The 25,542-nt window shown below is 36.7% G+C and overlaps 1 protein-coding gene across 1 annotated transcript in view; it reads left to right on the plus strand.

Annotated features, from left to right (window-relative positions):
• The first annotated feature begins 8,027 nt into the window (after positions 1 to 8,027).
• The window catches only part of LOC120789619 (transmembrane channel-like protein 3), a 30,965-nt gene continuing 13,450 nt past the window's right edge, over positions 8,028 to 25,542 (plus strand). The window contains exons 1-12 of the mRNA XM_040126432.1: positions 8,028 to 8,149; positions 10,698 to 10,844; positions 13,306 to 13,381; positions 16,361 to 16,442; positions 16,836 to 16,942; positions 20,323 to 20,421; positions 20,759 to 20,901; positions 21,760 to 21,907; positions 22,145 to 22,188; positions 23,108 to 23,255; positions 24,428 to 24,537; positions 24,638 to 24,716. Of these exons, the coding sequence (XP_039982366.1) occupies positions 8,028 to 8,149; positions 10,698 to 10,844; positions 13,306 to 13,381; positions 16,361 to 16,442; positions 16,836 to 16,942; positions 20,323 to 20,421; positions 20,759 to 20,901; positions 21,760 to 21,907; positions 22,145 to 22,188; positions 23,108 to 23,255; positions 24,428 to 24,537; positions 24,638 to 24,716 (1,305 nt within the window). The remainder of the gene's footprint in view (positions 8,150 to 10,697; positions 10,845 to 13,305; positions 13,382 to 16,360; positions 16,443 to 16,835; positions 16,943 to 20,322; positions 20,422 to 20,758; positions 20,902 to 21,759; positions 21,908 to 22,144; positions 22,189 to 23,107; positions 23,256 to 24,427; positions 24,538 to 24,637; positions 24,717 to 25,542) is intronic.

Below are 25,542 nucleotides of genomic sequence, written 5' to 3' on the forward strand. Positions count from 1 at the left end.
AGTAGAAGTGTGATATGATGGAATTCACTGATTGGAACCATTTGGCTGTAGGTTTCATTGGAATCATTCAAAAGAGGCCTTTGATTTGAGGTCAGATTTTCAGTTTAACGGTTGCTATTCATTCAGTTAGTGAGAGGGGAAGTTTAGACCATAATTTTAGATCATTGTTGATTTTTTTCTAATACTGGGGTGAAATTAAGCTGATTTAACTCTTACCATAATAGCTACTCTTATATTATATTGTATATAATTGTATATATAATGTAATTGTGTATATATATATATATATATATATAAATGTATAAAATGATTATGGTATTAGTATATAACTATCATAATATTTTATTATCATATTATTATTTTTGTTATTATTGCTCCAACATATATTTATTATCACAATATCAACACTATGTTTTTTTCCACCTCTCCAAATTCCATACGCCACACACTAACCCTTCCAGCAACACGGATACATATCACTGCCTTTCAGAACACACACACACACATTATCCACACCCCACACTCTAATTACTGACTGTATTTGCTGTATTTACTGCTGTGCCATTTACTTTACTTTTGTCTTTTATGTCATATTCTCTATTTTTGTTTTTTTTTAAGTCCTGTCACTATATGTATATGTGTGTGTGTATGTGTGTATGTGTGTATGTGTGTGTGTGTGTGTGTGTGTGTGTTCGCTTCTCAGTTCCTTTCAATATAATGCTGTTCAGTGATAAATGTGCAAAATGTTTATTTTGGAAGAGCTGGTTTATGACTGTAGACAGTTTCCTAATAATCAGACTGAATTGACATTTCATTTTACTTAATTCATTCTATTTAATTGACTGAACAAATTAAAGATGTAATGGTTCACAGGTCTGGAACCAGGCCAATTTAGTCTGTACAGTTGTACCTAATAAGGTGTTCATATATCTATAAATATGTATAAATGAGTAGACAAACGTAAAAATTCAGATGTTTCTACAGACTACATGATACAAGCAATTAATAATACCCTATCATACTGTGCAAAATAAAAATAAGAAATAAAAATGCTGAGCATATCCAGTTGACCTCTGGAACAAGATGGCAAAGGAAAACACCTGAGTGACCAAGAGAATGGTACATGCCTGAAAGTTTGACCCCTACAGTGAGGGGCTCCACTGGCTCTGTCATACTGTGAGGGTGAAAGAAAATAATCAAGTCATTTTGGAGCCAATACATGTATTTAATTTATCCAGAAGGATTCTCTTTGAGCTGTTTTTCTACTCATGTCTCCTCAAGGGCAACACAAATCTTAAACTTCATCTTTAATACTGAGAACCTTAACTAATCTGTCCAGGAAAAGACTGCATTAATTTAAGTCACTAGCCGCTAGAGAGCACCATAAAGCTGCATTAAAGATGCATCCTGGTTTAGTCTCTGCACAGTGCACACAGGGGCAGATTAAATTGAGCTGTGCATGCTATCACCAACAGGAGGCAGCACTATAATTCTTTAGTACCTCACTGATAAACAGGCCCGGCAAAATAATATGCACACATAAGAATGTCCACTACATGTCACTGGTTTGTTTGTATTACCTGATGTGTTTTCACAGATGCATTGGCACAGCTTGGCTATAATGTGCCCCCCAGTCACCTCCAAGCTGGGCTTTATTTAGACTGAAATCCCTCCCTTAATGCAGCATGTTTGCCTGATGATGATGCATATTTCATTAGTGTCTAGTGAATATTACCATTTCTTCCCAGTAGAGTGTAGTTTTTCTTTATACATGTGTTCAAAATGTTTTCAAACGTGTTGTTATTGTATGATTGTATTTTGTCCTCAGAACATTAATGAAACATAATTATGCACTCAGCATCTTTGTCACAGATTGTGCTGTGTCATCAAAATACCCAAGATGATGTCGGTTGAGAAGCCCTGTTAGGACAACATTCTTAAATAAGTAAAACACCAAAAATTGAAAGCACTAGTTGACATACTTTTTTAGGTTCCTGCAGAGTAGAGCAGCCAAATTCTGCTTTTTCCTGTAATTTAAAGGAACAATCTGAAATTTCGGGAGCTCATGATGTTTGCTGTCTTACCTAGTCACATGACAAATTCTATATTTGGTCACTTTTGGCCTGGTCTAGCACAAAGACTAGAAGTATAATGTATTAGTAGTTGCCTATGGTGATAGCATAACACCTTTATAATGAAATTATCATTGTTGCGCAGTAACGCATTACTTAGTTACGTGTTACAGTAATGTGATTACTTTTTCAGTAACGAATAGGGTAAAGGATTAAAATTTTAAATTCAGTAATTCCATTACAGCTACTAATACCAGTAATGCTCTATTAGTTTGACATTTGGGGACAGCTTGTTCGCTGTTTTACTGGGAGTTTGATGGAGGGTTGATATCAGTTCGGTCTCTCTGTGGTCAGTTGGCACACTGGTCAGATATGGTTGAGGTGCGAGGTAATTCCAAAGTTGTCTTGTTTAAATTTTGTGTGCTTTTGGCTGGTTGATGTGGCAAATGTTAGCCACGGGTATGCGCACATTCAGGAGTCACCTCTTTTTACAGCTGGAGGTCAGGACTTCTAGAGAGCTGTATACAGTCACTGAGACTAAGCCACGTGATGGATGGTAGCAGCAACTTAGCCAACACTGGAGATGAAAGAGTACAGTGTATCAGTGTTTTGTTTACAGCTTTTGCTGCCCCCCAGTGGCTCCCCCCAGATCTCTGTAGGGAAACAGCTGCTGCTGGAGAAAATACGGATATATACACACTGCAAATATGAGCGATACAATATAATAGTAATAGTAATAGTAATATAATGGTAAAAAGACATAGATATAAAATAAAAAATAAAAAAAATATTAAATATATATACTTAGTTAAGGAACACTACAGACCTTTAAATGTGCATTGGAAAAAATACAAAACATGATCAGGTCACACAATAGATGGCAAAAAGGGTGGTGGAGACACAATCCCATTTCCAGTGACCAATATGATGGTCCAGTTCTATTTTAGAAATTCAGAGTGGACTAACAGCCTCAAACAGCACTGTGAACAAAACTCTCATCATATCATATTCACGAGGAAAATGCACTTTGAAATGATTATTCTCCTCTCAAGGGAATTGAGTAGAGGTTGTAATGACACACAAGCATATGATTTACTGTAAGGGTGGTAAATAATCAGTTTTAAACTGTAATGGCTGATGATCTCTACACAGGTGGATACACAAAGAACACCAACATTAAACAACAGGGACACTTGTACAATAATGACTAAATCTCATATAATTTACAGGTGATGGGGCTCATGAGTGTGCGTGGTTGGACAACCTCTAATTCTCAGCAAGGTCAGAGATGTTACTCTCTTGTGGTTGGTCCATAGAGCTGCACAACGATAGATGTGGTCATTTGTACAGAAAAGGCTCAGCTTACATGTGTGGTCCACAACTATAACTCTGAGACACAATCAAGCAAAGCGAAATTGAATCATGAAGCTGTGAGAAATGTAGTAGCAGCACCTAAATGATACTGTTTACTTCTGGAAATTCAACACAGCTTATGTATTGTTAATCGGCATCTATGGGACACTGAGGATATGACTCATCAAGGAAAATTGCTTTTTGAAAGACTAAAGGTATTGTCATAGTACACATCCATCCTCCAGTTATTTGCTCCATTTACCATTCACTTCTGTTGAACCCTGTGTGGTGGATGAATTCAGCTCTGGCAGACCTGAAGGTCAAGGTTCACCTTTTTTCACCTTTGAGCTAATGGGATGTATATTTATTCACTTTATTTAGTACTTTATCACACTACCAGGTAATCAAATGTAGCTCTGCTCTCATACACTTCTTACAGTTTGTGATAACTCTAATCAATAATCAATACCTGCATCAGAGCAATGAAATGACGTCCCTTTTCAAGCTTTTTTCAATGCAGAGCAACTTCTTTGAACTGAAACATAGTGAAATCGTATCTTAAGATTGAATATTGTTTTAAAGTACAGTCCTTATTATTGGCACGACCGAATTTTAAGTACAGAATTTAGAATATCTTCAGAAATAAATGCATATTAACCAATTTAAAAAAAAAATAGGAAAAACAAAGCTTGCATAATAGTGGAAATGATACAAACACAAAATGTACCTGAGACATAATTATTGGCACCCTTAACTAATAGGTCCAAAAATGCCCAAAATGGCCATTGTCTTGGTCTGTAGACTACATGTCGTCTTAATGGGCCGCATTTCAGTCACTATTTACTACTTGTTCCATTGTCTGACAACAGAAACAGAAAAAACATGTCAAAGAGAACAGCTTTATTGGGAATTAGAGTATATTAAATTACTGTATATGTGAGCACAGACAGTAGGAAAGAAGCAAATAGATACAGGGCTCTCCAGCCATATACTAAGTTTTGCCCTAGTCTTGTTTATTGCAGTTCCTACCTCCAAATTTAGTTGGTAAATTCATATATTTGGCATGGGAATACATCAATGATAATGTGCTTGGCTTGGAATTGGTCTTTTTTTAATCACACTTATTAAACGTGAACCAGGTGTGTGCAACAGAAAAACATCCAAGTACTCAAATGGATAACAGAAGTGATACATCATTGCTGTGTACAACGATCAGGCACAACATAAAAACCAGATCTGGTTTTAAACAAACCATTTCCCATGTATAAATTCACGTGAATGGGAATATATGTATATATACAGTATGTTTGTATATACATTTTTCCTTTAATCTGTCATACATATATGTGTGTATGTATATATATATATATATATATATATATATATATATATATATATAAATATATACATACAATATTCAGCCATTAAAACCACTAACCAACATTAAAAACAGTAACTGGTTTTAATGTTGTGGCTTGGTGTTAGCATTACTGAAGAATCCCTCTGTTCAATCCACAGACACTCCAAACTCTTTTACAGCATCTCTGGAAACTGTCTTCAGCAAAATATCTACAGCAAGAGCAATGTGCTGCCTTGTGCTTTCATCATGGAATACATAAAACAAATTTCAGTGATATAAGATAAAGTAAATAAAAGATAATTAAAAACCTATTCAAGTGAAATGAAAAAAAATCAAGTAAAACCTGGATAAGCTCTCAGATAAATTCTATGCTTTATTTTATGCTTTAAGAGATTTAAAAGATGTTTCTTACTCAGTTAGCTTTATTTCCTCTGGCAGGTCGTTCCATAGCCTCGGGGCTCTGACTGCTTAGAGCAATTTTTCAATTTCAGCTTGGCTATGGAACAGATAAAAAAAAACCTCAGCCAGAGGAGCTCAAACTACATACAGGCTTGAATGGTAGGAAGACATCAGAAATATAGTGATGAGCCAAGCGCTTAAGAGGCTTAAAAGTAATTATTAAGTTGAATGTTGAAACCAATTCTAAAACATACTGGGAGCCAGTTTAAGGAGGTTTAAACAAGAGTGATGTGGTCATAGCTTTGAGCTCTGGTGAAAAGACTGGCAGCCGCCTTCTGTCCAGTCTCTAGTTGATCAGTAAATTTTAAAATAGATCATACTTTTGAAATATATCTAACTGATAAAAACTTAGTTGTACAAGCTTTATGGTATGTTGCTAAAACCTTAAATTAATTCAGGGATGTATTTAACATGTTGACGACATAGAAAGACGGAGGTGCCCGGGAATATTAAGTGCACCGGAAGAAAAGAAGAGACTCTCTGAGTCAGTGTGGATTCTTACATTTTATAAACTTGAAATATATCTGTTCCATGAGATGATGGAAACGCCGAAAACCATTCAGGAAAAGCTGCCTGTGTGGACTGGCCGTTAGTGCTGCGATAGACTGGTGAGCTGAGTGTACCCACCTCTCACTCAGTGTGCACTGTAAGGCTCTAACCCCAGCTACCCTGCAAAGGGTACGGCTATCAATGAAAATGAACAGATGAAATTTCAGTGTTAAATATCCCAACGATTATGTAAAGGCAACACCGACACTAACATTCTGTAAAAGGCAGGACCCCACAGTGATTCCAACTTTGGCGTTTAACTACAGGCTTTGCGCTCCTACAAACTTGCTGTCGCTGCTTAATCTTTGAAGGGGTCTGTCTGAGTTGAACATCCGGGTTTTCCATCTGTAGGTATTAGTGGTGACTGGTAGCCATGAAAAAAGACACATTTGTCAGAAATACTCCTCTGAGTCCAATTTTAAGAAGAGACATCTGTCATACCTTCAAGGTCTCATTCAGCTCTATGACCCTTCTGCCCCTCCGCTTCAGGGATAACTTAACAGTCATGAGCCAAGTGAACATAAGGCACATCACAGTATCACTGTAGCTAAAACGGCCCCATGCAGATGTTTAATGGTTGAATAAAAATATATATATATATGAACCCATTTCTTTATTTAGCAGAGACTTAATTTGTTTTTAGGGGGAAAAAAAGAGAATAGGTCAGAGAAAATGAGTTAAAGTTGCTCTTTGTGAAGGTCTGAACATTTAACACTGCTACAGATACAGATATCAAACACTGGCCAGAGCGACTAAAAAATTCCTGCGGATGGTCAAGCTAAATCATCAGTATGTTGGTTGTTCTGACCAACACTTTTGTATTGTGGTGTGTTATAAATATTGCAGCCTTTCAGGGCCACCAATGGTTCTCAAGCCCCATTCCCTCTCTGCTGGATTACGCAAACCACATCTGGAAGACTCCATCTAGCGCAAAACGCAGGAGCACATGTAAACAAAACTGAACATATTATTCCAGTTTTTAGATAACTTCACTTACTCCCTGAATCTAAAGCAAGTCCAGCTGCCTTTCATTTAGCCCTTACAGATAAACCTTGACCTGGATGACTATGAATCTCCACAGACATACTGTATTTCTCTTCAAAAGTCGAAAAGAGAAGGCTTTCTACTGGTAAATATGCTAATGACAGATAGTACTACGAGCTCACTGTGGCTGCCCCTTCTTGTTCCATTACTCCCTGTAATATTTCAAACTGATCCGCTGTCCAAGAATGCTGAAAATGACCATTGTCTTGTTTTGTAGACACACTTTTGATGAACAATAGCAGTAAGTGTTAAGCTCACCGACAAAAAATAGCATCTCCAGTGACTACTTCATAATAAAAGCCAACTCATCTTTCGCCAGCATTTAATGTAAAGCTCCGGCAGTAGGAAATGTTTGGTCTCGATTAGTAAGAACTAAATACAACATTTTTTTCAGGAATGTCGCCACAGTTCATAATACTGCGGATATATAAATGTTGCAGTACTTTCATCAGTGGGCCATAGGCTTAATCACCATTGTGTTACCTCATTCAGCAATAGATAGTGACTTTTATTTAAATGAAAATCTTCAAGATTGCCACTTAAATGAAAGTGAATGATGCCACGCAGCTTATACTGTATGATGGTTTCCTCCATTCAATTGACATGGACTGATTTTACTCTGAAATTTCACCCCCTACTTGTATTTTGGAAATGATTACATATTAGTGAGCCCAGCTTCTTACACGAAAATGAATAAAGTGCATCTGAGCAAATAACTTGCAAAGGTTGGGATGCCCATATAGTCTTTACAGCTGATCAACATTTTTGTTCAGGTTAATCAAAAATCAAATCAGCAATTTCAGGTTTTTTATTTTAACATCCGCATAATATCTATTTTTGTTTTTCAGAGAATCATATTGTAACAGTTTATTTACCTGTAATACATAACAATACGCTGTTAGGTTAAACTAAATAAGTTGTAGTTGAATATATACATCAAAGAAATCTTCCAAAATGAAACCCGATGAGGGGTGGTCTGTTTGGTGCTGCCCCTTTAAGCATTTAGTATGCCTGTGATTGGACCGTTGAGTGAGTGGGTTTCGGTCTGTACTGCTGTAGTGTGTAATGCTCCAGTGGGGCTCCCAGCACAGATGCCCCAGTCCAGTAAGGCTGAGTAGCAGGCAGTTTCTGACCTGCACACACTGATTTCATGACCACAGCTATGCGCACACACTGTGAGCAGAGGCGGCATGAGTACAGTTTCTGATTCTTGGGTTGGCAGCAGCAGGTCTCTGTCTGCAGCCAAGAGACACAAGAGTATCAGGAAGAACTCTAGGAGGATTTATTCAGCCTACCAGGACCATCAGCAGAGGTGAGTCTGCTCACTCTTCTTTCATTTGATCAGTCTTACTTTTATCAGGATTTCTGGGAAGCCTTTCGGATTAAGTCTTCCTTATTCTTTTTTTTTTTTTTCAAATTCAAAGGTGCATTATTGGCATCAAAGTTCAAAAAACAATGCTGCCAAAGCATCAAAATACAATTTAACTAAAGCCTTTCTTCTTTCTTCTTCTCTTTCTCTCTCTGTCCATCTCACTCTGTCTCTCACACTTTATGGCTGTCATCTTTATAGGTTATATAATTAGTCATTTACTAAATCTAATCAGAAGGGAAAACTACAAAGTGTGTTTTCCTGTGTGCTGTGTTGATACTTATTGCCATCCAGGGACATTATGACCTGTGTTTCCTCTTTGTAAATTTAGTCTAATCTAATTTACCGCAAGTGGTTATCCAAGAGTCTGACCGTGAATAAACAAATAATTGATATATTGATCAGTTTCAAATGAAATAATTGCCATAAAGAAAGATTTGTATAATATCTGAATGACTACAATTCAAAATGGAACATAATCAGTGAATTATTCCACTTTTTCATTGTTATGCCATCAACCATGTGGTTTAATTTTGATAATAACATGGTGAAAATGGAGTCCATATGTTATAAAAGTTAATCAAGTGATTGTAAACATTACTTGGATATGGAAATGCTTGTAACAAGCAATGAATTTTTTTTTTACGATTATTGAAAAATCTGTGATTTTCTATTTGTAATTGTGAAGTATTTGAATTATCGCATGCAACGGAGATAACTGCTGTATCATTTATTTGAAGATGGAGCTTCATTTTTTTTTTTTTTTACCATTAACCAAACTGCATCAAAAATATAATTCTTCTTCCTCTTATTTATTTAGATATTTTCCAATAAGACGACAGTTTAACTCTACTCAGTAGTCACCCGAACAGCTGCCCTCTTAAAAACTAATTTTATTCTTAACAATGAGTAGATACAAAACGTGTTTCCAAAATTTACACAGAATTATTACAGAATTAAAAATACATCAATGAAATCGAAGAGCACTGGACAAACAGTATTTCCGTCTTCAAGTTCCTAAACACAGTGTTATTGCACAGGAGATATTATACCCCAGAGAAAGGCAGTGAAATGTTACTTTTGGCCTTGTAAGAAGTAAAACAGTTTTTGCACCTTTTGGTCCTGTGACCTTTTAACCTAATTTTGGACATCTGTTGCTGATGTTTTATCCCTATGCATGTATCATTTTGTATCTCTAAATCCTCCACTTTGTTCTTTAGGCCCTACTAAACAAGAGAGTATAAATATATAGTAAATATATACGGTATTGATCAGCACTATTGGCGGTTAAGAAATGCATGACTATTCACCGGAGATCTACTAATTTTCCAACAGGCGGAGCCTTCCATGTCTTTACACTGATTCTCACCGATTCATTTTCTTTTTTTTTTGACAGAATAAAAATCTGCCACTTTGGGATGTTGCTACGATTAACACATTATTTCATAAATGTACAAGTGAGGAGATAAAATGCAAAGCTGAAATGACAAAAAGTTGAGGCTGGAGATTCTGGCTGTTCTTTTCATCAGTGATCCAAATCGTCTTTATTATTTTAATGGAGTATTGTTTACCATTTTACATATCAATGTGCTCTGTATATATCTCTGTTTTTTTGTTTTGTTTTTATTTTGTTTTTTGTAAACAGGTTTACTTAATTGAGGATGCTTGAGAAATCCTTGGGGAGGGGTTCAGACAAGGGGTTTTCCGTAATGTAGAAGATAAAAGTCCGGTCTTAATTTTCCTCATCAATAATTAATAGTCTGATATGTAATTCAGTTCTGCAGAACCTGTTGCCAGTTAATCTAATTAACTACTAATCAGTAGTAATCGGTAGTTTGAAATGTTTCTAATATGATCATTTTTTTAATGCACACACATGATCTTAAGTCCCAGGCAACATGCGGACACACTTTGATATATCTTCGCCCACAGTAAGTTGAATTGTAAACTAAGTAATTTCGAACTTCATCACCAACCAAATCAGCCAATTATAAAATAAGCTTAGTGGTAGCCTGACATAGCAGGAGCTCAAAATCAGTGAGTGTTGAAATTTAACCATTTACAAAGAAAAGTTAACCTGTTTTTTAGAAGCTGACTTGAGGAAACGGTCCTCACTGAGTATCAAACACAGCTGGTTATGTGACTCAGGCATCATGTCGTTGGCTCAGTTATAACAGACAGACAGTCATACATCTCGTACATACAAGGCTACAACATCATCTGATCTAATTCACATTTATTACTTACTACTTATTTACTATTTGGAATGCATGGGCAAAAGTCTCGTTGACATTTAGAGCCTAATAACGTTTCTTTTAGTTTAATTTAGTTTGTCTTTTTAAAAAGTGAAACATAAGGGTCACCCCCCCTCCACACCCAAATAATTTTCATACAATCCCTGAGATGACATTTCTTTTTTTTTCTTTTTCTTTTCCATACAGCGTAACAGAACGGGCCCATTTTGTTTTGTCCTCTTTGTCTTATGCTGCAGCTTCTCAGATGATGAAGATAAAGAGGATGAGCGGGTGGACAGCAACGACCCAGAAGAAATGTTCCAGAACATTCAGTATCAGAAGGAGATCATTGCCAACATTCGGACCAGACCCTGGCCAATGAGACGCAAGCTCAAAGTTCTAAAGTACCCCGTCTGTTTGATTCCTCGGTGTTATCTTTGGATTTGTAGTTTAATCTGTCCCTTCTCTTTTGCTCAAAAACACAAACACAAACACAGATTCCATATATCTGAGAAAGGATATTTTTTGGAAAAAAGTATGTCACAGAATTTAAAGCAAGTGTGCCAAACCCTCAGCAGCTCATCCACCAAACTCTCAAGAGGGCATGATGACTATGCCACAAGCTGTGTTACTGAAATACATCCATAGTTCACCAAAGTCTTCTGAACACATGAATTTGGGTCATAGAAATGAACTGCTACTGATCTAAATGCCATAGAATTACCTTCCCTGCACTAATATTTGCTTTAACATTTTCTTCACTATATCACTGATATATTTTATATATTTTTTCCCACCTATCTGCTCTATTACAGTCTTTCAGTTTTAAAACTGTATTCACTCTGAGCTCTTTGTGTTAATGGTGATTTAACAAACCAGTCAAAGGGTCATTTGGGGCGTCTTGGTGGCTACGTGTTAAGGATGCATACCATGGTGGTATCTCGCCACCCCAATACAGTGGAGACGAATAGATTTAGTTTGTGCTGCTGACTGCATTGAACAATGACATTAGAAAAATCTAACACCTTCCTATCTTTCCAAAAGCAGTACCCCCTTTACTCTGAAGATCCACAGACCTCACCTTCAACAGTATTCATGGGGAAGGCTTCTTCAATAGGAAGTAGTTCTGAGTCAATATTTTAAATACTTACACTACTTGTATTTCACTGCTTGTGCTGGATAAATGGCACACTTATCCAGCATTTTTAAATAGGCTTTAGTTTTCAGTACTTCATTACCACCTGTTATCTTCTTAACTTTCACAAACACTCAGTTAAATTTTCTTCCAGGTGTCCAAATGTCAGGTGAACCATGTGGGAGTCCACATTTTCTGAAGAAGGTCAAACCTAAATGTTGTGATTAGACACAAAACCTCGAAGGCTGTGTTCAGCATTTGACAAAATGTAATTAGAGTAGTAGTAGTAGTAGCTAGAGAGAGAGAGCTATGTAGATAGAGAGCTTCTAAGATGTGCTGAGTATGTGCGATGGATAACAGGTTTTATATCGGCAGTTTGTTATTACCGGCAAGGTTTTATTACCATCATCAGGGATGGAATGCAAGTCTGCATTTTTACACCCACTTTAATCTCAGGCTGAATGTCTGCAATTGCTCCAAATGCAATAACAGCTCGTATTTTACATCACAAATCCAAGAAATTTTTATCTACATTTTCTGACAAATTTTAGTTTGAGTTATTTGAATCTAACCTCAGCCCTCGTCCTAACCTAAAAACATGATATCACAAAATAAAACCATGTGAATTCTACAATTGTAAAAGCTAGAGATGTTTTCCCTGAGTGATGAGTGTGTGAAGTGCACAATTTTGAAAGAGCTGCCATCTTTATATACAAGAGTTTGACGAAATAACAGTTACATCTGTATTGCAATACTCTCAGTGAGTGAATAACAGGAACGAGCGTGCTGCTAAAGCCAGCAATCTGTAAACACATAAATTACAAGCAGCATGTAATAGTAACTTATAATAAAAAGGGAAACTAACAAAGTAACTAAAAATGAGCGTACAGTGCACACAGTGCAGTCCAAGCAGAAATATTGTTTTAAAAGTCCTAAAAATGAGTGTTCAACAATTTGAGAAACACACACTTGCTTTCTTTCTGAAAGATGAAAAAATCAGTATCAGTCTCTTGTCTGTGCCGCAAAATAACTTCTCTACCTCATTAGTATGCAAAAGATCACAATGTTATTTGTTGTTTTTGTTGTTTTTTAGATTCATATTTCTGTGTCCTTTAAAAAGAGTTAGCTAGTTCACTACTAACAATGTTGTGCATCTTTGGTTTTGAAACGATATATTGTGAAATTTGATGATTGATAATGGGTTATCACTTGACTTTCACTTAATTTTTTCTACAAAAACAATCAGTACCAATCATATAATTGAAAAGAGCGTCGGGTTTAAACCCTAACCCCATCCCCTACCCTAAGCCTAACTGTAACGTCAGGTATGGCAAGCTTGTCCGTGTTTTGTGTTGAGCTCATGACGAGTATTGCCCGCCATCTTTACAGATCCTGTGAGACATAGAAGAAAACATAGTATTACACGGTCACACCACTGAACAAGTTCTGTTCTTACCATGTTCTCAGGTACTATGTTCTCGACAACTGACATACCTCCAACAGTCTTCAGTTTTAAAAGGGTCGGACTCAGGTGGCATCATGTGAGCCAACTGTGGAGCGTTGGTCAAGAGATAACAAGTGAAATGTGCAGAGAGCTCCAAAAAGCTACTACTGTAATTGAATTGAGGTCATTTTGTCATAGAAATGGAAATATTTCAGTAAAGAACGCAAGTCCAGTATATGAGTAAATGTAATTAGTAAGCTTCCACCTGTGTGTATTTGTTTCCTAGGCAGGCCAGAGAGATTGTTCTGAAGTATGAGGGCAGACTGACCAGAACCAGAGGCTACCAGACTGCAGGAGCTGATGTATGTACACACCAGTCATTTGCTTTCATTTACACTCAGTAGTATTCTTCATCATGTAGTAACACTGATACCGGCTTTAAATGCAACTTTTTGAAGAGCGAAGAGTGAAATGAGTAAAAAAAACTGTTTCCACTATTAGAATTTTCAACTATATAACGTTGCATGATAACCTTCAAATTTTTTAAAATTTTTATTTTTATTTTCAACGCCTCTTTGTGGAAAACAAAGAACGAAAGTGAAATTAACAAAAACTAATTGATTAAAATACGAATACTAGCAAATCAGAGGGTGACTCCCAAATAGTTTCTTCAGTCTTGCTGGTTTAGAATATGTCTTGTATTTTTAAAGCTTTTTGTAGATATATTGAGCATGGTGGTTATGCCCCGGCAAGGGGTGGCCCAGGCACAACATGAAATGAACCCATCTCTCCCAAGTCTCAAGCAGCCACAGAAACAGATTGCGGATATGTGCTCATTTATAACATTGCAAAGATGGATCAAAACAGTGCAGTCGCGGTAGTAACAACGGTGCTACAGAAATGTGAAATAACAAAGATGGCTCTGCTCTGTGCTGACCTGAGATCCCCTTTTCTTCAGTGTGTCACTGCGGGCAACTTCATTGAAATATGTGCTCTGTATTGTAGAGTCACAACTCTATTTATTCTGTCTGACTGTATGCTGAAATGGACTTCTTTGTGTTATTTCACTGCACTGCAGTAACTTGATCAGAGCCAGAATAATAAAACATGTTGGATTTCATTTGTACAGGCTGCTGAGTTCTGGTTTTAACACAAGCTTTTCTCCTCTTGTAGGTTGAACACACACACACACACACACACACACACACACACACACACACACACACACACACACACACACACACACACACACACACACACACACACACATACTGCAGATTACCTACTTATTCTCTCTGTCTTACATACACACATATACAGGGAGGAAGCCAGGCAGAGAGGAAAAGAGCCATGAAGCCATAGCACATCAGCATGACTGAATTTATAGCCTGTTGTTATAGTTCAGTTTAATTAAAATGTTCAGGCTGCTCAAGCTCCATTAGAATAAATGAGCAGTCTGGTGATGAGGTATTAATTCTACAGTTTGGCTCCCAGTTAATTGAAAATCAGAATCATTGGTCCAGCCGACCTTATCTTGATTAATAATCACCAGTTCCGTTCTGACTGTATCTTTCATCACATCATAAGATGTGAAAATCTTCACAGAGTCACATTGTTTCACTTCTAATGTGAACTCCATGGATATGTGCTACAAAATGACATCCTGAGTAATACAAACTATGAAACCTGTGTTTGAACAATCACAGTTGGTCAGCAATGTAATAAATTAAAGTCAAACTAATATCGTTCACCTGAGACAGCTGTTATGATTTCAGACCAAAGACCGTCCTCTCCAGAGAAAAGAACAGCATTGGTGGTTTGCTCAAACACTTCAAACACCTATGATTTACGTTTACTTGACAAAGAACTCTTGTGGGCATGCAAATGAAAGTTATGTCTCAGAAGGAAAGGCAGAAGCAGCGTTTATTGTTTTAACCATGACCATAACCTTTTGCCTAACCGTATCCATATAGTGCCTCATAGCCCTCTGAATTGTTCCCTGTGCCGTTACAGGATGAGTTGGTTTTACTTTATCTTGTGGACTGTAAAGTTCTCGTTTAGACAATTTATTTTAATGGGAACAGTCTGCTGTGACTGGTTTTAGAAGATTTGGGGTAATAATACGTGTTTACACTATGATTTAAAAATGTTAAAGACATAGTATTCAGCCCTATGACAGTATTAAATAGTAAACATTTTAAAACACACAAATTAGCCACAAATTTGCAACAGCTACTATCTCAACCTACAAGAGGTGGACAAAACAATTACACCTTACCATCCATTTCATTAAATAGTGCAAGAGTTCAAATAATGACTGAGTAACAGGAAAGCCAGCTGCTAAAGCCAGTAAAAGATAAAAACGTAAATTACAAGCAACATGTAATAGCAAAATGTAATAAAAAGGGAATCTGACAAAATAACTAAAAAAAGAGTGTAAAGAACACACAGCACAGTCCAAGCAGAAATATTGTTTTAGAGGTTTAAAAAGTGTATGTTCAGCATTTTGGGAAAGACACATTTACTTTCCTTCAGAGAATGAGATGAAAAGATCAGTATCAGTCTCATGTCTGTGTAACAAAATAACCTCAATTTAGGTTTCCAATGCAAATTTGTTAAAATAAATAAATAAATAAATAAAACATAACAGGTAGAAGACCAGAAAACTGTCATATTTATCATTTTTATAATGGTCATACACATTTCATAAGGCAATGATGAAGGATGTCATAATCCTGCTGATAGAAGCAGCAGATCAGAAAATGCTCATATGTGGGATTCTTGAGGGCATGACAAATGATTTTGTTGTTAATTTTGGAGACCTTTTATGGAGAAGTTAGTATGGAAGACAGAACACAGCACTGATGCATCAGGTCAGTCAAAACTCCAGAGTACTGTAGTGTAGCCTACCTGGCCAAAGGGGGGAGGAGCTCAGGTACAAAAATAAATAGGAATATCTGTTGTTAATCTCTGTCACCATTGCTGCAAACCTATATTGCTATTAGATATGAGTCATAGAATAGATATTTTTGTCCTGCTCAAGTTCTGCACTTATATTGGGTTTTAGTTATCTAATTTTTCATGTAAATAGCTTGAAAAGTGCTCTATGAATAAAATGTATTATCAAATACAAGCTGATTCCAGCTTAAAATGCAACACTGGAGTGACTAAAGAAGTTCAAACCATTTTAGTCATCTCTCAATCACAAACAACTTCTAAATAAATGTATCAAAGTCAACACAAAATGATTACTGCCCATTGTGGAGATGTGAGCCTGTCAGAGGTTACAGGAAGGTAGAAGTTTCTCAGTGCTCCTTAAACCCTTGTTGTTTTTCCTGCAGCTGCTGAAGAAACTCTCCCGTGTGCTTTACAATATTGTGGTTCTGTTCATTCCCTGGGAAGTGAGGATCAAGAAAATTGAAAGTCAGTTGTCTGTTTGTTCTACAGAATAAATTCAAGTAATGCTATCACTGATAATGCCAAAAGTACTCTCATTTATTTGGTTTGTCTTTAAAGTGCTGTCATATCCAAGGATGTAGCAAACCCTCCTACTCTCAGCTCACCATTTGAGCACATAACAATATACTATGACCATATTAATGAATACCTGAACGAAATTAATTTAGGTCTAGGTGAGTTAAGTTATATGAGGACAGAGCCTTTCAGGGCAAAAAAAAAAAGATAAATTAAAGCTTTTTGAAAATATAATTGTTATTTGTTAATATCGATTGTGTACCACTACATCACTGTTTGTGAATGAAGTGTTTGTAAGATGTCAGTCAGTCTCAGTCAGATGTTTTTCTCTGTCTTTTTGAGGTCACTTTGGGTCGGGCGTGGCCTCTTACTTTATCTTCCTGCGCTGGTTGTTTGGGATCAACATCGTCCTCACCATCATGACCGGAGCATTCATTGTTCTGCCAGAGGTCAGCAAGTCTCTGACACTGTATACTCCACAAGTGTTCCTGTATAATACTGCACATAATACATTAATTATTTTTAAATCACTGGCTTAACAGTGATTCATGATTTAGTGGTTAGTGAACCAAAATTTTTGCATGGAATCATAATTTCCACTACTTTCACACATTAAACATGGAATTAGCAATTCCCAAATGAATGATTATGCCTGCTACTCTCTATTTTTGAATGAAAATCTGCTAAATAAATATTTATCGCAGCTTCTGAATAGACGAACTGGCTACAGCTGGCAGCTTTGCTGAAGGACACCAAACCCTCAGATTCCAAATAATAAAAGGAAAAATCAGATGATGGTCTATAGCGTTGGATGCCAGGTTATAGCATCGCATAGCCTCTGTAAATTCAAGTCTGATTTTGATACACAGATTGTATCACTAATGTCCATACAGATTCACATATTGTCTGTTTGTAAAAACTGACATATAGGTCCTGTTAGTTAACTGAAAAATAATCTCAAACAGAGACAAGATTTCAGTCTTCTGCATACAGTAGAGCAAACCTTCATGAACATTTCAAACTCTAAAGCCATTATGTGTAACGACTGTATTGGAACCGTTTTTTCCATTTTTCTCTTTCTTTTTTTTTTTTTTTTTTGGGGGGGGGGGATTAAAAGGTTCTCTGCTGCTCTCCGAAAAAGTCATTTCAGCAACATCCCATTTTGCCAGCTAAAGAAGGATCTTACATCAGTCGTTTAAAAAGCTCTACTGTCACTCTATTTGATTCAAATTTATCTATTTAACTTTCCACTTATATAACTAATTGCAAATACAAAAATAAATTGCTAAGTGTCATTGCTCAAGTTATTGGTCACTAAAATGCTAAAAGAAAAAATGTCATACACTGCAGTTCAATCACAATTGATTTATCTTAAATGAAGAATTTTGAGGTCCATTTTTTTGTTAGTGTAAAACATTTGCATCATTATTATATGTCAATTACCCAAAGTTGGGTTTTGACGTCAACCCGATTTTCATTTCCAACTAAAACTTAACGTCTGGCCGACGTTAGAGCCTTTGAGTCCACTGTCTGTCTGATGTTATATGGACGTCTATTGCCAGCTGGGCCTGTATGTAATCCTTATATCCTTTTGTTGACTTCAGCTCTGCAAATGTTTGTATGTTCATAAGTACTGATCAGAGGATCCTTTATAATTGGGTTTGTTGCCTGGTGATTCTCCAGCAGCTTCAGTTCGAGCAGTTAAAGTACAAACTGTAGACAAGAACAAAAGACAGAGGAAGATGATGCTTGATTTATGTTTGTCGCTGACATGCAGACACAAGCAATTTCTCCAGACATGACTTGTCCTATCATTCCCAATGCCTAATCTTATGCCTCTGCTTATTTCTTCTACATCTCTCTCTCCCTTCATCATTTGTTGGGACTAACCTTCCACAATCTCCTTTCATACATCCAACCTTTATCTCATCTCTGCTCAGTGAGTTATATCAGCCAACATCAGACATCATGGATGTTGTGTCAGATTTGATGTATGTGCCTGTTTCATGTTACCAATTATGTGACCAAGGATGAAATGGAAGGTCAGTCCACCTCAGTTATTACTCACTTTTTATTTCTTAAGTTTTCTCATTTTTAGGTGACTATAAATACGCTACTCTCTTTAATTTTTTGTAGCACCCAGGGCATGCAAGTCAGAGTCAAAATTTCTACATCACGAAGATCTTTTCAGGATAAATGTGATTCTATTTGAGACATAAACAGTCAAAGATTGCTTTATTTCTATTTGTTCATTGCATTCTACACATTAGGGTATGGTCATAAGAGCACTTATAACATTTGTACTATATGCAATTCATACTGCATGCCTGGAATTACTGTGATTAGTGGATGTGTTCATGGCGGCTAGTAAATGTGCATCAAGTTTTCTCCTTGAGATAAATCTTGGATGACGTTTGAAACATGAATTAATACCACTAACCATTACCAAGCCATTTTAAAAGATGACCCTTAATGGGTAGTCAACAAATTGAGTAAAAAATGAAGGAGACTATGTTATTCTAGCTAGCAATATTTCACTGCTTTGCTGGTAAAGTAAAATTTGCTTTACCAAAGCCCTGTGTTGAGGTTTGCAATCGGCCATGATTTGGTTCTTAAGACTGTCCTCCCAAGAAAAACAATTGTACAAGTCATTTGAACAAATGCCCCCAAAAGACATAAGTTTACATTCAAGTAACAGTGTCATCTAATGGCCATATTAATAATAATCCTTGAGACCCTTGTGATGTTGACACAGAGCAACTAATTCCACAGAGGGAGGAGGTCAGGGTGGGTGAGCGAGTCAACAAAACATCATACTTTAATATGACAGACAGTCATTGTTGGTTTCTTAGAACCATGACTGCGGTTGTTCCCTAACCCTCCTCAGGTGGTTATTATTGTAATCATGATGATGAAGGTCCTCCATTAGCTTGCCAAACCATGATATTCCTCTAACCCTAACCAAGTTGTGTTTTGCCTAAACCTAACCAAACCTTAACCCTAGCATTGTCAGATCAGTGGCCTGTAGATAGGGGCATCAGATCAAAAAACACCTTCCTGTGTTGTTTGGGACGGCAAGGACAAACAACATATTTTGTTGTCTAATTTGGTGTTCTCTTATGTGCTTAATTTTAAAGGATTAGTTCAATATTTGTATAACTATGCTTATTTTTCAATACAATGTCTGTGTGTTAAATAAAGGAGCTGGAATCAGGATGCGGTTAGCCTAGCTGAGCAGAAAGCCCGGACACAGGGGGAAACAGCTAGCCCGGCTCTGTCCAAAGTTCAAAAATAGTCCTGCACAAACCGAACTGTATAAACAAAAGTTTATGGTTTTAGGGGAAGGTACATGCATATTGGCTATTATTGACAAATAACAGTTTATCCTTCCGCCCAGCAGTTCTGTGCAGAATACTGTGGATTGACAGATATAGTCAGTTAGGAGTTTAGAGGCTATGTTAGGTGTATTTTTGAATTTTGGACAGAGCTAGACTAGCTGTTTCCACCTGCCTTCAGTCTTTATGCAATGCTTAACACATATATATGAGAATCATATCAATCTTCTCATCTCACTCTCAGATGAAAAACTCTTTTAAGTGGCATGTAGCTAGGGAGCAGACTAGTGTCTGCAACTATCAATGATTGCAATGATCTACATTCCACTCTTTTCTGCTTAAATTTAACATAAAAAGTAAAAAAGAAAAAAAAAAACTACTACCCAGACCCTTTCTCTTTGTGTCTCTCTCCCTGCATATACAGTATGTAAAAGGTCTTTGATGTATTATTGTCATAATACTAAATCAAATTGGTCTGTCTTTTTATGTACTAGCTGCTGGCTGGAGCTCCATTTGGAACGACAAGAAGTAAAACTATCCCCAAAGAGCATCTGGCTTCAGCCCAGGACCTGGACACCATCTGGTCTCTTGGGGCAAGCCTCTCTTTCCTTTTATTGTTCTGTCAATAGCATATACTCAGAGACACGATGGCCCATTATTCAAACATCATTTTATTGCCTCATAACCTCTACTCCAGGGCCAATTTAACCTCCTCCCCTTCCAGAAATGAAGTAAATTTTAGAGTTAGGGTAATAATAATATGTAATGATATATATAATTATATCATTACTAAATCCCTACTTATACACTCCATTTAAGGGCAATAATGAATCATACTCTACATGTAGTTGATATCCTTGTCATGTCATCATGTGCTGTAACTCCTTGTGGTTGTTGTGAACATGTGTTGTATGTGTTTGATCTCCACAGGGCTATCTGCAGTACTCTGTGTTATTCTATGGTTACTATGGCAGGGTGAGGAAAATTGGCAGTGCTGGGTACCGGTTGCCCCTCGCCTACTTCCTGGTTGGGATGGCTGTCTTTGCCTACAGTTTCATCATTCTGTTAAGAAAGTAATCATTATGCTTATACTGATGTAATAATGATTAGATGATATAAGAGGCTGATTTGATCAGGTTTTCAGATTCATTCTATTTTAGATAACTGGATTATGTATTGTGTTCTGTTACAAAAAAGCTAACTGACAGTTGTTGACAATAGCACGATAGGTAATCTAAGATTAATAAAATAATCTAATGTCACAACAGCATTGTGAAATCAATTATTTTCAATGTATCCCTGCAATTAGCAGATCTGGTCTTTTTCTTAGAGTTCAACTTTAGGGAACTGTGACATGCAAATTTGTGTTGTTGACCAATAGCGAGCCATCTTGACAATGCTGACTTTTGTGGGGGCTGAGAGCCACAACAGAGGTGGGTACTGTGGCTTATTAGTTTTGTTGTACTATTCACTTTTATATAACCCTGCTATGTCAGAGTATAAACTGCTCACCAAAAGAGGCATGGTTAGAGCCTAGTACTGGGTTTGTCCTGAGGGGGTCACCATAGGAAAGGTCATTTAAAGTCAATGAGGCATTTATATGAAACCACAAACATGCTTTGTATAATTCACGGCAATTTACCCAGTAGAATAGATACTGATATTTTATGCGTGGGCCATAAATGGAAATATATCCTTCTGATGGTACCAGAGGAAAGGTTAAGAGGTCAAAAAAATAATTCATTCTCTAGGGATCATAAATATCAACTAATTCAGTGGAAGTCTTGCCAGGATATGTCAAGAATCTTGTTCTGAAGTGTTGGGCTGGCCACCTGACTGATTACCTAAATAACATCACCATCCTTAACAAGTTGTTATGATAATATAATGGATGTTTTAATAATATGTCCCGAATAATAATTCTTCTGCAGAATGGCCAAGAACTCTCGTCTGAGCCTTGCCAGCGCCTCTGATGAGAACTTCACATTTTGCTGGAGGGTTTTCTGTGCCTGGGATTACCTGATAGGAAACCCAGAAGCCGCAGAGAGCAAGGGAGCTGCCATTGTCAACAACATCAGGGTCAGAGACACATAGGGACACACTGACACACAAACAGACCCAGTGAACTGTACATATCCAGTTACACTTACATAAGCTGCACTTAAAGCTTTAATCACCCTTCAAGCAGGGGGATCTCTTTTCCCCTCTTGTATTTCTGTATTCTCTAACACCTTTTGTGCACAGAATATGGATCAACAGTGCTGGGTGGCTGTGCTTTCCCCTTAAAAACATGATATTAAATGTTTTTCTGTACAGGAAGCCATTGTAGAGGAGCAGGAAAAGAAGAAGGATACCAGTTTGTAGGTGTATTTGTTATTTCTGTCACTTTTTTTTTGCATATTTGTGTGCATGTTCTTGATTAGTGTTCCTCCTGTCAGGTCCTCTGAAACAACCAAACAGTGACTCCATAAGCCTCCATGCTTGTTTCCCCTTTGAATTTTCCAATCCAGCTGATTTACAACACCCAGTTGTGAAATCTCTGCAGTTTATACACAATGATGTCTACTCATACTGACATAAGTTATAGAAGTAGACTGTAAATCACTAAAAGGATAGAACAAGAGTGACAGAAGATATTAAAAGGAGAAAAATTAGTGCCTTTTATCCCCTTCGTATCTCAGCTTTCACCGGTTTGATGTCATCGGTCACTCTGACATACAGGTGTCTGTAATCAGAGCAGGAGAAGAAAATTATGTTGTAAAAAATAAATAGTTACTTTTAACCTGGTTTTTTTTGAAAAACTTTTTAAACCTATATTTACTTTTGATTTGACCTTTTATATGGTTTTGTTCAATTTCACTTTTTTTTTACATTAGTTCAGTCAGCCAGATCACATGGAATAGATTATTATGTGAATGTAGAATATGTACAGGATTAAATGTTTGGCATCAAGGCTCTGACCTCATCACTCCCCCACAAGAAAACATTGAATGCAGCACAGCAGGGAACTGGGAGTGACAATAACTTTCCTCCTTTGGGAAGGTAGACTCAAGGCCCGGGCTGTAAGTGGGTCTTTTGAAAAGCCATATGAAGAGCAACAGTGGCAGCAATAGCTGCAAATGACAGCAAAGTTTATAGGTGAGCAGCGCCTCCCAGCTGCCTTTGTTTAATTTTCCAGCTATAAATACATTACATTTTTTTTTAGGAATTACTGTGAACTTCCAGGTTCTTGAAGATGAAATTTCTCTATCTGATCAGTGTATTTCTGTGTGTCTTCAGGGCCGTTCTGATCAGTCTGCGTATCTTAGCCAACATCCTGGTGCTGCTGTCTCTGGCCGGCAGCATCTACATCATCTACTTTGTGGTGGACCGTTCTCAGAAACTGGAGCAGGAGAAGCCAGAGCTGACGCTGTGGGAGAAGAATGAGGTAGGAGAGCAAAGCAGACATCATCATCATCATCCTCATCATCATTAGTTTTATTAGATTATCCAACATGCAATGCAGTTCCAAGGAATCAATGAAAGCTGAGGCCTGAGACTGATCCAGTGGAAGAGGCTGCTATCTATCAACCTGATGATTCCATGACCAGTTCAATGTTCAGCTCTGGATCCAAATATTGTTTATTAGTCATGTATTGTAACCATGATGGCAAAATGATCTACTTCTGATACATCTAATTTACTCATCAAATATTAAACAAAGGTGTTGTTTTTTTATTTCATTCTATTTTATTGGAAATATAGTATATTTAGAGTATATTATTATACATTAAATATTGCTTATTAATCATTTAGTCTGTAAAATGTCAAAATTAATGACTAATGCCCACAAGTTCCCAGGAACCAAAGTGGTATCTTCCGACTGCTTATTCAGTCTGAACAAAAGTCGAAAAAATATATTTTCTTTATATAATTCAAGATATATTCAATCCTTACATTTCTAAAGCTCCACGTGAAAATCACATAAGGATGGATCTTATTGTGATTTTATTGATACAGCTACTCCTATTGATATTTCTTACAGGGTGTATTTAACCTACTACTGCTTTATTTTTTACATCAATCTGATGACATTCAGTTCATAGCTACTTGTGTGTTGTGGTAGACAAGAAATGTAACTGGCCTCTACCTTGTCAGACTGCTGTGGGGACGGTTTTCTAAATTTAAAAGGGGCTTTCAGTATTGATATGTAGTACTGAATGAATTTTCCAATACTTGGTAATACAGATTGCGAAGCAAATTGGTTGGTACCATAAAAATATGAAATGCCCAGCTTTACCACCAAATGTTTGATAAATTATGTATGTGATTATAATATATTAAATATATTAAATTAATTATTAATATTGTAATGAATTATTTTATAGTTGGTTAACTGACTAATTGTCTCATTACTTAAGGTAAGCATTGCCATCCTACATGACCTGTTTGGCAATAGTCTCATTTACTTTTACGGGGTATTTATTGGCAATTAAAGTAAGTTAGAATAATAATATAATTGAGATATAATACTTTTCAGTTGGAAACTTTTTTCTCAAAAGGAAGAATTTTCAAATACACCCTCCATGTCAGTGACTTTCATGTCCTTCCTCTGTCCAGGTGAGTGTGGTGGTTTCCCTCATCACCATGATTGCTCCGTCTGCCTTTGAGCTGGTGGCTCAGCTGGAGATGTACCACCCTCGAACCTCATTGCGATTCCAGCTGGCCAGGTAATCCATCACTCCAACAACTACAGCCTAATATAGCATATATGATACATCAAAGGCCGTACTGCACACTTACATTCATCATATCTTCACGTGTTTACAGAGTGCTTGTTTTATACCTGGGGAATCTCTACAGCCTCATTATTGCCCTCCTTGATAAGGTCAACAGTATGAGCTCTGCTGTGAGTATAATAACGATAGAAAGAAAGAAAATTTTTTGTTTTTGTTTTGTTCATATGACAATCTGGGTGTTATTTTCATAGTTCTGGCCATCATTCTTTTCAGTTACGATAAAATCCGCCACATTACTGAGATCTGGAAATGTGGCTGTAACATAAGAATAGTCAGCAGCCGTAACAATCCCACTTTAACTCGTTAGTCCACCCAAACTGAAATTAAAAAATTACAATTGAAAAACATCACACTGCATAATGTCCCAGTTACTCTGGATAATCCTCAGACCTCACTATAAAGAGTTTTAAGATGGAAAGTTGTTTTGTTTTTTTTGATAGAAAGTTAAAAACCTGGATGGCACATTATCAGCAGTTGCAAATGGAAAAATCTGCATGTTTTGTAATTAGAGTGAACCAAATGTTGTATTCATATCATCCAGGTCAGATGGTGATGAAAAGAGAACCCAAGTGTGATAGCCACGATTCTCTTTGTTTACTGAATTTGTAGTTGGTAATTGTTGACAATTGTATATTGACAATGTACATAATATTTCTTCTAACTACAAACAACTAAGCTATTTCACCCAAACCCTGGCTACAATGTAATCAATGATAATTACACCAATCTTTAATAATAAGAAAACCATGTTACACTGTATGGCTTAAGTTGTAAAAATGATAGTTTATTACATTTTATTATTTGTTATTGAAGGAATAGTTCAACATTTTGATAAATCCACTTATGTTATCCACTATGTTTTTTCTTAGAAAGAGATGAGAAGAGGAATAATATCACGTCTGTGTGTTAAGTACAGACCTGGCGTCAGGACATGGT

The sequence above is a fragment of the Xiphias gladius genome, chromosome 1 (genome assembly GCF_016859285.1).
Source record: "Xiphias gladius isolate SHS-SW01 ecotype Sanya breed wild chromosome 1, ASM1685928v1, whole genome shotgun sequence".
Classification (NCBI taxonomy): Eukaryota; Metazoa; Chordata; class Actinopteri; order Istiophoriformes; family Xiphiidae; genus Xiphias; species Xiphias gladius.